Source organism: Sorghum bicolor, chromosome 6 (genome assembly GCF_000003195.3).
Source record: "Sorghum bicolor cultivar BTx623 chromosome 6, Sorghum_bicolor_NCBIv3, whole genome shotgun sequence".
In the NCBI taxonomy this organism is placed as follows: Eukaryota; Viridiplantae; Streptophyta; class Magnoliopsida; order Poales; family Poaceae; genus Sorghum; species Sorghum bicolor.
This window is the reverse complement of record NC_012875.2, coordinates 46,794,459-46,808,989: the sequence shown is the minus strand read 5'-3', so window position 1 is coordinate 46,808,989 and position 14,531 is coordinate 46,794,459. Positions and strand designations below refer to the sequence as shown.

Here is a 14,531-nt window from a genome sequence, read left to right as displayed (position 1 = left end):
TTGGATATATCCATATGTTACCTCCTTCATAGTTATGGTTAAGCTGTGCTTTCTAGCAAAAAAGAACACAATTAACCAATTCAGTCCATGTTATTTCTTAATTCATTATGTTCCTTGCTGCGGGGAGTGATGCCATACAACAAGATGGTCGCTTAATCATTTTGCGACACCCACAAGATTATATTTTGCATGCCAAAAACACATGTCGTCGCCTTACCATCTGGGTCCTTTGTACATAGCAAATGCTCCATGAAAAAAAACACCTCGACCTGTTCACAACCTTGTTCATTAGACTTGGTGTTTGTATATTATATAGCTACTTTCAAATTTACTTATGGCACTATGTCATGTAGTGTCAGTAACTACATACCTGTTTGTAAAATATAGTTTCAGTACTCCATGTAAAATGCATTAATGTACTACCATTTATCTACTGCGGTTCAAAAAAACCCACATGTGCCATATATACATATTTATAGTCAGCAAACCAAACAAATAACTGTCACTCTATGACCATATATTTTATAACACTACGTCTTCACGCACGCGCGCGAGGGCGCACGCCCTCTACTAGTACTATTCATAAGCTAGGTATATATACACACACTGCAAGTATGCAACAAACTTGATTAGTGTACATCTTTTGGTGCACATGACAGGAGGAAGGGACCATGCCCGCTACTACCGTCACGACGAGATTTAGGAATATTTTATTTATATTTCTTCTCTTCGGTTAATTGACTAAAAAATCTTTAAAAAATCAATAGTTTAGATTTTGTTTAAAGTATTGTTCCGCTGATTTTTTTTATAAAAAAAACATTGCTGAATAACCTCAAGCGAACAGGTTGTAAGGTATTACAGTATCTTTTTTTAAGTAAAAGGAGTACTGTACATTGTGCATGAGCATGTGGAAATTCCATGCGTAGTTGAGCATTCTGATCAAGTAATGGCCAAACGGAGAGCAACTAAATGTACAGACTACAGATGATGTTCATTTTGAGTTCACTATTTGTTGATCATGCGTGATCTTTGATTCCACAATCCAGACACAAGCCTTCTCGACATAGACTCTGGGCAACTTATTTCAGCCACGCTTTGAATCGAGGTTGTATTTCTTCCATGCACCACCACTAGCTTCAATAAAAACCTTGTCGCAAACAATCTTACTATTTGGAGGCTCTGCGACCATGTCTTCGTCTACAGCGTCGCCTACATGCTGCTCGAGCTCATCTAGCCCGCCTCCTCCTCTCCACTGAGTCCTACTCACCGTGCTCCTTGTCTACCCCACCTCCATGTGCTCTCGTATCTCACCACCGCGTGCTTCCACGCTGGCATGCCATCCACCATCACACGCTCCAATGCCATCGGCGTGGGGATGGGGGCGATCGGCGCGACATAGATGTAGAGTGTGAGGAGAGAAGACTTGGCGACGACATAGAGGGAGTTCAAGACTAGTGGCGGCAGAAATTCAAATACCATATGGCCAAATGGGAAATGGTGAGCAGACCTAAGGATCTGGGGGCCTGGGTATTATTAACACTAGACTCATGAATGATTGTCTTCTAGTTAAATGGATTTGGAAGATCTTCCAGGAACCTGATACTCTCTGGTTTAGAATTTTAAAAGCCAAATACTTGGATGGTTGTTCTTTCTTTTCTTCGAAGGTTAAAGGGAGCTCTCAGTTTTGGCAAGGGCTGCATAAAATCAAACATCTTTTTAAATGGGGGGCTGCTTTCAAAGTGGGAAATGGAGATAATTGTAGGTTTTGGGGGGACTGTTGGCTTCTGAATGTACCGCTAAAGATTGCTTATGTTGATTTGTATAAGATGGCAAGGGAACCTTATGTTTCAGTAGCAAATTGTTTTGATGGGGGGGAATGGTTTGTGGACTTTAAGAGACCTTTATCTGTGAGCGAGTTTGGAAACTGGAATATTCTCTTGAATCATTTACAAACTGTTCCTTTGAACGTTGATTCCAGGGATTCTGTAAGATGGGAGTTAGACCAGAAAGGTCTGTTTAATATCAAATCGCTCTATAGATTTCTATCAAATGGTGGTTTTCCTAATCGGATGGCTGGTTACATTTGGAAGTGCAAAATTCCCTTAAAAATTAAGTTCTTTTTGTGGCAGATGTTTAACAACAAGCTCCCAGTGGGAGGGAGTCTGATTAAACGAGGTTGGAAAGGCAGTGGAAAATGTATCTTGAGTGATGAGTTAGAGACTGTTGATCATATTTTTTTCCACTGTTTTTTGGCCCGCCTGTGCTGGAACTTTCTTAGGGAGATCTTTAACTGGGACTTCATGCCGAAGTCGTTGAAATCGTTATCTGAGACTTGGTTATGGGGGAAAGGGCCTTTGCCGAAGAGGTTAGTCATGTTCATATTTGCAGGTTTCTCGTGGGCTCTGTGGACAACCAGGAACAAGATGGCAATTGAACACAAGTTCCCAAAGTCGCCTTCTGACATTATGTATCTTGCCTTATCCTATCTGCAGAAGTGGGCTGTGCTGTTGAAGGAGGAAGATCGGGAGCATATGGAGGCAGTCCGTAGGGTGATCATGGACTGGATGAAGATGTTCAAGCCTAATGCAATTCCCATTTCAGATCTAATGGAGATCTAGTGTCCTCTAGTTGGATTAGGCTTGTTATCTTGGATGTTCTTTCTTGTGGAACCTGTCATCAGGCGTGTATCGTACTGTTTTGCTTTCTAAAAAGCAGAGGGCAATCCTCTTTTCAAAAAAAAGACTAATGGCGGCAGCGCAAAGGAGTGCGGGGAGGAGGAGTATCGCAAAGAGGACGGAGCTCAGAGTCGATGTGAAGGAAGAGCTCGACATTGGGAGGAGCACGAAGAGGAAGAATTTGGACCGTGATTGGAAAAAGCCAGAGAAGAACCATGATAAGGAAAAACGCCCCTTTTACATTATATCGTGGGATACGTGTTCGCCACACAATGACGAGAATCTACTCTGAAACAATATGTTTAGGGACGAGAATCCCTTTTTTCTCCCTGAAAGTGGATACACAAGCTACCCCAAACACAACGGTAATACACTAACTTGTGACTTTCTGAATAGGGCATCACATCAGTTGTTTGGATACTTGTCTTGTTCGCTTGAGTTTATGCGAGCCGGATTTGCCAGTCATTTAACAGTATTTTTTTTCTCACAACAAATCAACGGATAGTACTTATTGCGATGACTTTTTCTGTCAAACGAACAAGACCACTAATAACAAAACAAACTATATAAGCTATGACTAATTTGTAAGATGAATCTATTAATTTTTAATTAATCTATCATAAGCACATGTTTATGTAGTACCATATTATCAAATCATGAATTAATTAGGTTTAATAGATTTATTTTATAAATTAGTCTCACTCTATGCAATTAACTCTATAATTAGTTTATATTTAATACTCTAAATTAGTGTCAAATATTGGATGTGACAAGAACTAAACTTTAGGAACAACCCCCGTCCACTCACTATAGCAGCAGCACCTTGCACGATACATGCATGCTGCTTGTTATTATTATTATTACACAAAACTGTACCCTCGGTGTATATATGTACACATCGACTCCGTTACGGCCGGAGTAGTAGAGATGGATCCACCGATTCGTTCATCTTCTTGTACTACATGATTATATAATCCTTGATGCTAATTTGTCGGTAGGAGTAATAGCTTAATTAGCAGCTGATGACCTCAGTGAGGAGCTTGTACCGCCGCACCCTGACCCTGTTCACCCGCGCCTTGGTCCCCGCCCGCATCACCTCCTCGTCCTTGCTGCCGCCACCGGCACCAGCGATAATAATGATCTCCTTCTTCCCCGCGGCCGGCGCCGGCGCCGGCTGCGACGTCTTCTTCTCCTCGGCCCTGTGCTTCTTCTTCTTCACCGGGTGGTGTCCGGCGAGCTCCGCGGGCGGCGACCGCGACCTCCTCCGCGGGGACGGGGAGCACACCTCGTGGCGCTGCCGCCGCTGATCCTCGTCCGACGCCGGCACCGGCGCCGGCGCGGTCGTCTTGCGCTTCTCCTCGGGCTTGTTGTTGTCAGCCGGCTCCCGCAGCCGCAGGCACCAGTTGCAGCGCCTGTACGCGGCCGCCCTCGGGTACAGGTCGCTGCAGTAGCTGTGCTGCAGCCGGGCGCGGCAGCACCTGCACCGGAACAGCTCGCCCGCCAGGCCGTGGTCGCCGCACATGCAGCACACGGCGGCGCCGGCGCACACAATCATCGCGACGCCCTCGCCATGGGGAGGAGGAGGAGGAGGAGCCGGCGACGACGGCATGAATGGCGCGCGCGCGTGCGCAGGGAGGGGATTGAGTTGAGACTGGTGGTGGATGGAGAAGCTCTCGCTCGATCGGTCACCGGCGCGGCTGGCAGTGGTGCCGTACGTGGTGGCTGTGACCACGGAGGGAGAGAGCGAGAGCGGACTGGCTGTGGTCCGGCCGCCGGCCGGTAGCTGTGGATCGATCGAGTGTCGACCGGGAGGCACGGGGGAGAGGAGAACGATAACAGCAGCTAGACGTACGGGGTCTATTTATGCAGCCGAGACCGAGAGGAGGGAGCGTGTGATCATGTGAACATGGTTGTCGTGGACGAGGGGAATCAGAAGAAGACCATCATATTTAATTTCTTTGTTGTAGCATCAGCAGCTCTGGGTCTGGGACCCATATATGCATCATGCATATCAGTGACTGCCTGACTCTCCGCCGCGATCCGGACGGGCCGGTCACGTTTGGTCCGACCAGCACGGCCGGCCGGCCGGGTTTTACACGACACGATTCGGCCAGCCTTCCCTCCATCACCGATGCCATGCATGCATGCATGCATGACGCATAACCGTTTTTCAGTCTCTTTTATTTTATTTATATTATATTATATTATATATACGTACAACGTACCCATGGACCGTCGTCTCCGTGCGTCGCCGTACGTCGAAGTGGAGGCCGTACGTAACACTAAACATCAACGGCGCAGAATGTTTCCTCCACGGACAAAATCTCCATCAGGTGGAATATATATCTCTCGGGAACCCGATTGATGAAACTCGTTTTTCTCTTGGCGCGAGAGTACGTACGTGGAGAGGTCGATGCGCGCTAAGCCTGCACTGTTGCTGCGCATCGGCTGCCCGGCCGGCCGGCCTCCTGGCTTTTTTTTCGGGCTATGCATTGGGCTGGCAGGGTGCAAGCGCATGCGGCGTGACGATGACGATGGATCCTGAGAGCTAGGCACACACACGGCACGACTTGGACGACCTGGACTTTTTTTTTTATTGTGCGCGCAAGTCTTCAGGTCTTCCTTGCGCACTAAGAGAGAGATGACGGTGCCTTGCGATTGGCACTCCTCCCTACTTTCGTAGGCTATCAGTTGACGACATCTATGTATCTGGTTAGCTAGCGAGAATGTGATGTGAAGCGGTGTGAACTGGAGGAACGGTTGGGTTGCTTAAACCGACCCCGTCCGTAGCCTGATGGATAGCTTAATTAGCTTACCTTCATTGTCCACCACTTGCTCTATATATATATATATATATATATATATATATATATATATATATATATATATATATATATATATATATATATATATATATATGATGTCACGGTACGGTGTGTCTCAAGACTCGGTCCAAAAGTCTATGGACCGGGAAAAGGACATGGGTTGGTTAATAATTACTTGGTGCGGGCGAGTTAACAACGGCCGTGACACTACTTCCTGATCGAGCAGGGCGATCGGGGGGCTTTCCTCGTCTCGGCAAAGCGCGGGGCTGCGGTGTCAGCGAACGAATGCGCGGCGGCGACGAGCCGACGAAGCTGCCTGGCATTTGCGTCTTCCTGTTTCCGGACGGAGCGAACCCGTCCATATTTTTGGCAGATATGTACTGCTCCCTCCGTCCACGAAAGAGTCAATTTCTAGAGTTGTCTTAAGTCAAACTTTTTAAACTTTGACCAAATTTCTAGAAAAAAAATGCTAAGATTTATAGTGTCAAATTAGTATTATTAGATTCATCATAAAATATATTTTCATATAATGTGCATTTTATATTATAGATGTTGTTACTCTTTTCTATAAAGTTAGTCAAACTTTAAAAAATTTGACTGACACGGATCCTAGAAATTGATTCTTTCGTGAACGGAGTGAGTATTATAACTCCGCTGCTAGTCTATTTGCTTTCCGTGTCGGCAGCTGAGAGAGAGACATGCAGTGAAGCAATCGATATTAAACAACCCCCGAATCACACGGCATTCCCGTAGTTGCTTCGCACAAACCAGGCGCCCGCCAGGTACTCAAAAGGTTTATATAGTATGATACTCTACTATTTGCTATGTAGCGCAGGCTGCACGAACCAGACTTAGAGGGTGTTTGGTTGGTGTTGGTAAAGTTTAACAGGTGCTATAGTATTTTCGTTTTATTTAAAAATTATTGTCTAATTATAGACTAATTAGGCTTAAAAGATTCGTCTCGCAAATTACTCTCTAGCCGTGTTTTTAGTTTCGTAAATAGTCTATTTAGTACTCTATGCATGTGGTCAAACATTTGATGTGACGGACGGTAAAGTTTACTGGAGGAAAGCAAACACCCGCCTTAGACGTTTGTAAATAGCTAGCCAGATGAGACGTAAAAACAATAAAAAAATAAACATTGTTGTAGAGATTATTTGAAAGTCGTTAATTATTTCATCTCTCTCCTTGATAACTAATAGAATTCTTTATAAATTTTCTATTTAGAAATCATTAGTGACGTCCTTAGTGATGAAAGTAAACAGAACAAATCTCGTAACGACTATTTTTGTCGTTTTCTATGTTGGTATATACATACGATACTATTTTCAATTAATTGTTTCTGAATTTGGACTGACATAAAAACATATATCATTTTAAATTGGTTTCATGCCAAACCATGTGTGTATCCTGTTCAGTCAGCATCTGAGAATGCTCTGATAATACTGGATGACCTCTTTCTGAATTTAATTCCAAGGCTCAAAGAATGCTGCACATAAGTATATCCTTGTGTTGGCTTCTCCGGAATCGTAGACGGCGATTTTCTAGATCCTTTTGCATCCTTGCTCCTGAGCACCTTAGTCTGAGTCATTGCGTTGGCTCTATAATTGTATTTTTTTTTGTAAGTTTTAATATAAACTAGAGTCGTTGTAAAAAAAAATTGTCAGTGGGGCAGTAAAGAAATTGACACACTTATGTATCTAAAAAAGAGCAAGTAGAAAGCATCAGACCCTGATACTAGAGAACCTAACACCGCAAGGGCTGTCTTCCAAATTGACTAGACTTTGAGAATCATACGGGTTCGAGCTCAGACATTTTTCAAAACCGAGGTTCGAAGCCAACAACTTAATCGGGACCAAACAGCTCGAACCCAATATTTAAATAAAAGAAAACAAAAGATCAGAAGGGAAACCGAATCCAATAAATTCGATCAATGTATAATCACTTAACCGGGACCAAACAGCTATAGATCACCAACTTAACTCAGCTGTATGGATAACAATTTTCCTTTTGATTCCTATACAAGCATTTTTCTAGTTTTAGATGAGTTCCACAAACAGATTGTAAGCAGCAACACTACTGATTTTTTTTCTCCAAACTTAAAATACAAACATAAAAATCATTACCAACGATTCTATGGCACAAAAATACAAAATTATATGTAACTGAGCATAAAAATGATTGCCAACCACAATCGAGGGAAAATAAATGGACGCACAAACAATAGTTTAATTTATTACCAAGTCAAAATTTCTTGAAAGAATACCGACATGACTCCCTGGTGTACTACAAGCCACGAGTTCCATCCAATTCTTGCGACGCACACACACACAACAGCTACAGGCACCATACCATCCGTTCAACAACATATCTCGCCCACTTTTTCGGACAACCTATAAGGATATAACCTTCTCACCTGACCCTACTATGCTCACCGGACCAAAACCTTTGTTTCCCGTCAGAGGGGACACATCGGAGGGGAGCTCTCTAGCTCACTAGCTGCTGGTTGCCATACATGGGGTACGCGCCATACGCTGCGGCGTACATGTTTGGGTGTGGCACTGGGGAGGCATAGCCATATCCGCCATAGAATGGTGTGCCATAGTACATGTTGTTCCTCCTGTTGCCGGAGTCACCCCTCGACTGGAAACAGAAAAGGAAATGAGTGTAAGGGGAGTAAGGAAGCAAATGGTTTCACAAAAGCATATACCTTTCACCATTGTGAGGAATTATTATAAATATGTCAAAAAATAATGCAACGCTAAACAGAAAAAATATCAACTCATGCATTGGTATATATGATGGATGGTATTAAATACTCATGCACCTGTGCTGACAGAAAACAATTATTCTGTGCAACAGAATGCCCAGGGCTACCTTATTGCTGCTTAAAATGTGCTGCAAGATGCAACCATATTCAACCTTTTGTTTCTGTTAGGATTGTAAGAGCATCTCCAAGAGACTAGGTAAAACTATATTCTAAACTACAAGTTTTAGCCATTGTGTAAAATAAAAAACTTACTCAAAACATTCCACAACAGCATTTGTATAGGATAGCTAGTGAGGACGACATGCTATATATGACAAGCGAAGTTTAGGGATAGCAAACTTGCTATTTTAGCAAACCAGATAGCATACCTGTTGGACTTTAAATTTTGCTTTAAAAATGTAAAAATAGCCTAGATAATATGGATGGCATATCTGTTGGAGTTGCTCTAAGAACATAATTGTCAGTACTCACAACTGTGGTAAGCTAGTTGCAATCAAGGTTACAATTTTTCAGACAACTGGTTTTAGTCTTATCTTAAAGGTAAAAAGAACAGACAACTGGTTTTAGTCTTATCTTAAAGGTAAAAAGAGAATTATGCAGCAGATTGATCAAGTCAATTTGTTTGAAAGTGGAGTGGAACAACATCCAGCAAACTCCTGAAACTGATGGTGGTGAGTGCAATCGCAAAGGCTAATGAACATTATCGTGAACACAATCTTAAATGCGAGAAGGTTAGTTTTGAGGCACATTTAAAGTTAAAGTACTCATTAATTTACTGAATTGTAGTTAAGTTCGCAAACCTAATTATTGCAACGCTACAATTTAACAAAAACTGATTGGGTCAGCGGAAACTGATACTATAACAAGCAACTACACTGTACAAGGACGGGTGGACAATCCGGTAGCTAACAGAGATAGAGTTGGAGTTAGTGGCTTGGGTCCGAATCTCATTGGCCACGCACTCGTTAGAGTTGTGGGCAGGCCGGATTGGGAGTTCAAACCTCAGTTCCCATAATTCAAGGTAGGGCTTGGGTTGGGTGTAATCTAGCTTCTGGCCCCTATAACGAGTACACAAGAAAAAAATAACCCTCACCAAAGAAGGGGGGGGACAGAGAAAGGCATTGTCAAGCATGACAAACCTGCTTATGCGATGGGCTGCGGCCCCATGAAAGGCGAACTGCCTGCTTCCCAATGAGTGATCCATTTAATCCTTGTAGTGCTTCTTCAGCATCAGTTCTAGAAGCATAGTCGCATGGGTTAAACATCACTTCAGCAAAGTTATGGACAAAAATAAATAGCAAATCATGTAAATGCTTCAGGTACATACCTGCTAGCAAATTGAACAAAGCCACATTGCTTTCCTAGAGGAATTTTCACAGAGGCAAGATCACCATATTTGGCAAAGGCTTTTCTAAGTTCATCTTCACTGACATTGGGGTCAAGCCCACCAACATATACCTAAACAAGGGTGACAACTACAGATTAAAAACTATCAACTTAAAGGTGACAAACATCACAGGAAAAGAGAACCACGAACCGTTCTATTAGAAGAATCACCATCTGAATGACCAGGAGTCGAGGAGCCAGAATCTCCTGAGTACAGTAGTCATCAAGTTCAATGAGCAGATCAGAAAAAACTAGAGATTACACGAAAGAACATGAGCAATGTCATGGTACATATAACTTCATAACATGCTCTGGGAACATTAACTTGGTTTAGATTGACTATACATGGAACAACATATAGTTATTCAATACAGGGTTTGTGCCAGTTTAGTACATGCAGCTCCACACTGAAAAAATTTCATGCACTAGATATTTGGCACGCAAAAGAACAAAGTACGCATAGATAAATCGCAGAGAGGTAAATTGGAGGAAAACATGGCTCTACAGTTAAGAGGTGAACAAATTCCAGGATATCTAGCCTTGCGGGCTTGTGACACAAAACCACAGGATTCATGGTCCGAATGTATCAAGATGTATCAACTATATGAAATCCACCTGAGGTAAGAAGAGGATCACACAAGTAACAACCGTATCAGCAGGCCAAGAGAATGAGCACTTAGTAGACTGGTGGTAGAGATGAGACCGCAGCCATCCAATCAGATAGTGGGATTTCCCTAAGAATCGGATTTTTTTTTCAGAACACTGTAGCCATAGAAAAATCAGGCTCACATACCACAAGCCAATATACCGGAAGTTTTTTATAGCTACAATCATAAAATATGTGTTTCAGTAATTCACTTTTTAATATCAATCTGAACTTTGGGAAGTACTAAAAAAATTAGTTAGGACTCAGGAGGATGAAACAGATGATTTGGCAACTTTAATATCCTAGGAAGTGAGAAGGAAAAAACAAGCAAAGTGAATTCCGAATGTGTAAGCAGTGGTTTTTTGCCAAAATGCAGTCATGAATTCAGTCATAAATAAAATAAAAGCTAGATCACCAGTGTACCCAGAATGAAAGATGGTTGACACCTCCTCTGGTCAGGTACATGCTGCCGAGTCATTCGGGCAATCTGTTTGGCCCAGACGCTTGCAGAAACTAACAAAAATACATGACTGCTAGGCGTGCTAGCGTTCAGCTTGCATATGCAGCCTTGCATAAATGGACTAAGCATTCTAGGCAATTGGATGGATGAGGGGAAAAGAGTTGTCTATACTTAAAAGAGAATCACTTAATAATGGTTAGAACCTCTTAATCAGAAAAAAAGGTTGGTATGCAATATGTATAGAATTATTCAAATGATTTCTATAAAATACAGTTCAACAAATGACATGGTGAGACGAGAACTTGACTGGATTTGTGACCAGGAAGGTCAGAATCATTGCATTCCATAAAAAAAAAGTCAAATTGAGTATTACTCCTGCGAGTCAAGTTTCTAAGGCATGACAGGTGCAAAAACGAGTACCAATAAGGGCCAAGAGGCCATCAATCGTTGCGCTCATGGATATGAGTAACTCCCTATCGGGTGTCGGTTTCAAGTGCCACATTGTGCTCCACAGCGGTTAGCGTCCAGCAATTTTGCATGGATGCATGCACAGCTAGACGCTTCAGTTTCCTTTTAATTGCAACTCCACAGTGATTGGCTGATTGCCATGCAAAACAGTCCTTTAATCACGACTCATCTCAATCGCCATGCAACCGCCTGTTCGGTTTCCGTCCTGCGAACTAACACACGCCTCGGTATCCAAGTTACGCCTAATATTATGGACTTTAGCAAAATAAACTCAAGGATACATTAGAAACTGGACAATAGTAACAAAGATCCCAGATCGAGGGGGTCAAAAAACAGGGTGGAGGAATCTGGTACGGTACTTGTGAGAGGTTTTTACATGCCGAGGTCGAAAATGACCCCACATACCAAGATCAGGTTCAACATTCCCAGGTTGAGGGTCAATGTCTTCAACCCTAGGGAGTAGCTAAACCATTCATAGCATAAAATATTTGATAATCTATGGTTGAATGAAAATATGCTCCATTTGAGATTGTGGAACAACAATAGAAGATGGGGATACCTGAAGATCTTCTGGGAGTCGCAGGTCCTATACGAATTGGCCTAGTAGAGCAATATACACCATTCATTTCAGACATTGCATGAGATTTGTCGTTGTCATCTCCAAACCTAACAAATCCATAGCCCCTAGAACGGCCTGTGTTTGCATCAATAATAACTTTAGCTCCTTTCACCGAGCGGTACTTGCTAGAGAAAAGCTCCAGCAGCATTTCATCAGTAACATCAGCAGCTAGATCACCAACAAATATTGAGTGGTCAGAAGCTACTTCAGATCGCTTTTCACCCATGCTATATGATGCCCAGTTCAACTTAAATGCCCGGTCAGTGTTTGGCATCACATGACCAGTAAAATTCTGAAGAGCCTTTTCTGCTGATGCGTGAGAAAAGAACTCAACAAATCCATACCCCTCTGACTGTCCTGTTTGCCTATTGCGGATAACTTTTATTGTAACCACCTACAAAAATGTAAGGTAGCAAAAGACAATAAGATTACTAGTTAAAAAGTTATGGAAGCAAAAACACACAAAAACAGAAAGAAGAAATAGTAAGGTGTGCCTGATTGGCAGTTAACCTCATCTGTCTCCGATAAACATATTTTCAACTATGTTTGAAGAAAGGTTCCTGGTAGCTACTACTACAAAAAAAAAAGAATAGATACAAGTCGCTTTGTCCATTTATCTCTGCTCCTGAAGAGGCATTGTATCAGTAGCCCATCACAGGGATCCTATAATCAGGCATCTTTTCTCTTCCTGTCAACATCAGTGAGCATAGGCATGCCCCGAAAAGGATAATTGGCCCAAGGCTGAAATTATTGCTTCCTTTTGCTCCACCAAAAGTTATTCTACTCATACAGGATCCGCCAAAGTGAAGAAGCTAACTTGGCCCATTCAAAATGTTTATTACTTATCAAGAATCAAGACCATTTCCTCCAAGTAAGTTATATGCATATAAATCCTACCAGAGGTCGGCACGTTTGTCACCTCGCATACACCAATTCCAAGGGAATAAGATGACCCCTTCTTCTATAGTCTAGGAAAAAAAACGATACCAAAAAAACATTTCAAAGCTTACACGGCTCTAAACCAAACAGGACCAAACAACAAGAGCATTCTGCCCGTACAGCATTGAATGACCTCGAACTTGGCGCCTTAAGCAACTTTGCAACGTCCAAATTCTAAAAATATGGCACCTTTATTTGCAGCAAGCAAAAATCGAGCGCAGTTTAAGCTTCTATATCAATCTGGGGCAACAACACACAAATCAACGCGCGGAAATGGTACAAATCTAGCTGTATTCATGAGATCCAGTACGGAGGAGTCCGGATCGGGAGAGAAAGCAAACCTCGCCGCTGGGCCCGAAGCAGCTGTGGAGGTAGTTCTCGTCCATCCAGTACTGGAGGTCGCCGACCCAAATGGTCTTATTCTCCTCGCACCCGTTCCCGCCGGATCCGGCCGCGGGTGGGGTCGGCGTGCGGCGCCCGGCCGCAGCTTGGGGCGGCGGGGGAGGCCCAGCAGCAAAGTGCTTGGCAAACTGCGGCGGCGGCGGCGGTGGCGCGGCCACCATGGGCGGCGGCGGCGGGTACGGGATGACGACCCACCGTGGCTGCGGCGGCATGTGGTGGTGCGGGTGACCATGCTGCGGGGGCACGTGGGGGTGGGCGTGAGGGTGGTGAGGCGGCACGGCCGCCTGGGAGTCGGTGGTGGTCGCCGCCATCTGCATCGCCGCCGCAGCCGCCGCCGAGGAGGAGGGTCGTGTGGGGGGTGGAGGGCTAGCGAGGGGTGGAGGGCGGAAAAGAGAGGGAGCTCGTGGTTGGGGTGAGGTGAATATATACGGGGTTAGAAACGGATCTGCGCCGTCAGATCTTGGAGTTCGTTATGGTCTTGGCCGTCTGATCGCCAGGGTGGGTGGCTGACGCGTGGGCCGGCGATTTCGTGGTGAGTGCGTGAGGAAGAGATATATCAGCTTGCTTTTTCAGCGTGTGCTTTTGGTCTGGCTATTTATTAGCCCCACTGTCCACTGGTCCGTACTAAAATGAATTATTAGAATCATCCTGAATCAAATTTTTATAAATTTAACTACATTTATAAAAAAAATATTAATATTTTTGCGGCCAGCTGGGGAAGAAAGGCTATGACCGGCCATAGCGTGCGTGCATGCTCGTGAAGGAGGAGGGAGATGGGTAAAAAACATAGGTTAGAAAAAGAGTAAGGCTTTGTTTAGTTATGAAATTTTTAGTTTCGGCTACTGTAGCATTTTCGTCTGTATTTGGTAATTATTGTCTAACCATAGACTATTAGGTTTAAAAGATTCATCTCATAAATTATAGATAAACTGTGTAATTAGTTATTTTTTTATCTATATTTAATGCTTCGTGCATGCATCCAAAGATTCAATGCGACGAAGAATCTTAAAATTTTTTGGAAAGTAAACAAGACTTAATAAGTGACAGAAAAGAATTATAAAAAAGGACTCGGTTGGTTTCGAAATGGTTCTAGGTTTCCAATGCAAAAATGTTAGAAAATTAGGATAGAAAACACACGTAGATGGAGAAAATTTAAGGTTGTTATGTATCTTGTTAACTTGCTAAACTCAGTGGTTTGGGAAACACTTGGAGATGCTCTAAGGTTGCTTTGAAGAACAAAAAAAGTATTCCCTTACTTTTACAAAACTCTTGTTTGGGTTGAGGTGTCTCACCAATTTTATGTCTCATTCTAGGATTATTTTTTCCTATAAAACTAGAAAG

At 43.2% G+C, this 14,531-nt stretch overlaps 2 protein-coding genes across 2 annotated transcripts; both read right to left on the bottom strand.

Annotated features, from left to right (window-relative positions):
- LOC8073387 lies at positions 3,406–4,590 on the bottom strand. The gene has a single exon (XM_002446526.2). The coding sequence runs from the start codon at positions 4,282–4,284 to the stop codon at positions 3,688–3,690; it is 597 nt and encodes a 198-aa protein (XP_002446571.2). The 5' UTR covers positions 4,285–4,590; the 3' UTR covers positions 3,406–3,687.
- On the bottom strand, positions 7,710–13,585 carry LOC8057438 (polyadenylate-binding protein RBP47). The gene is made up of 6 exons (XM_002446525.2): positions 13,130–13,585; positions 11,790–12,243; positions 9,808–9,863; positions 9,598–9,728; positions 9,410–9,506; positions 7,710–8,143 (listed from the first exon to the last, which is right to left on the bottom strand). The coding sequence occupies exons 1-6, from the start codon at positions 13,505–13,507 to the stop codon at positions 7,988–7,990; spliced, it is 1,272 nt and encodes a 423-aa protein (XP_002446570.1). The 5' UTR covers positions 13,508–13,585; the 3' UTR covers positions 7,710–7,987.

Bases quoted from the DNA above. Each gene is read 5' to 3' on its own strand.
- LOC8073387 (XM_002446526.2), bottom strand. From the start codon at position 4,284: ATGCCGTCGTCGCCGGCTCCTCCTCCTCCTCCTCCCCATGGCGAGGGC.
- LOC8057438 (XM_002446525.2), bottom strand. From the start codon at position 13,507: ATGCAGATGGCGGCGACCACCACCGACTCCCAGGCGGCCGTGCCGCCT. The intron at 9,729-9,807 runs GTTCGTGGTTCT...ACCCTTGTTTAG, and splicing joins GTGATTCTTCTAATAGAACG to GTATATGTTGGTGGGCTTGA. The intron at 8,144-9,409 runs GTTTGTCATGCT...TTCTGTTTCCAG, and splicing joins GCAGCCCATCGCATAAGCAG to TCGAGGGGTGACTCCGGCAA.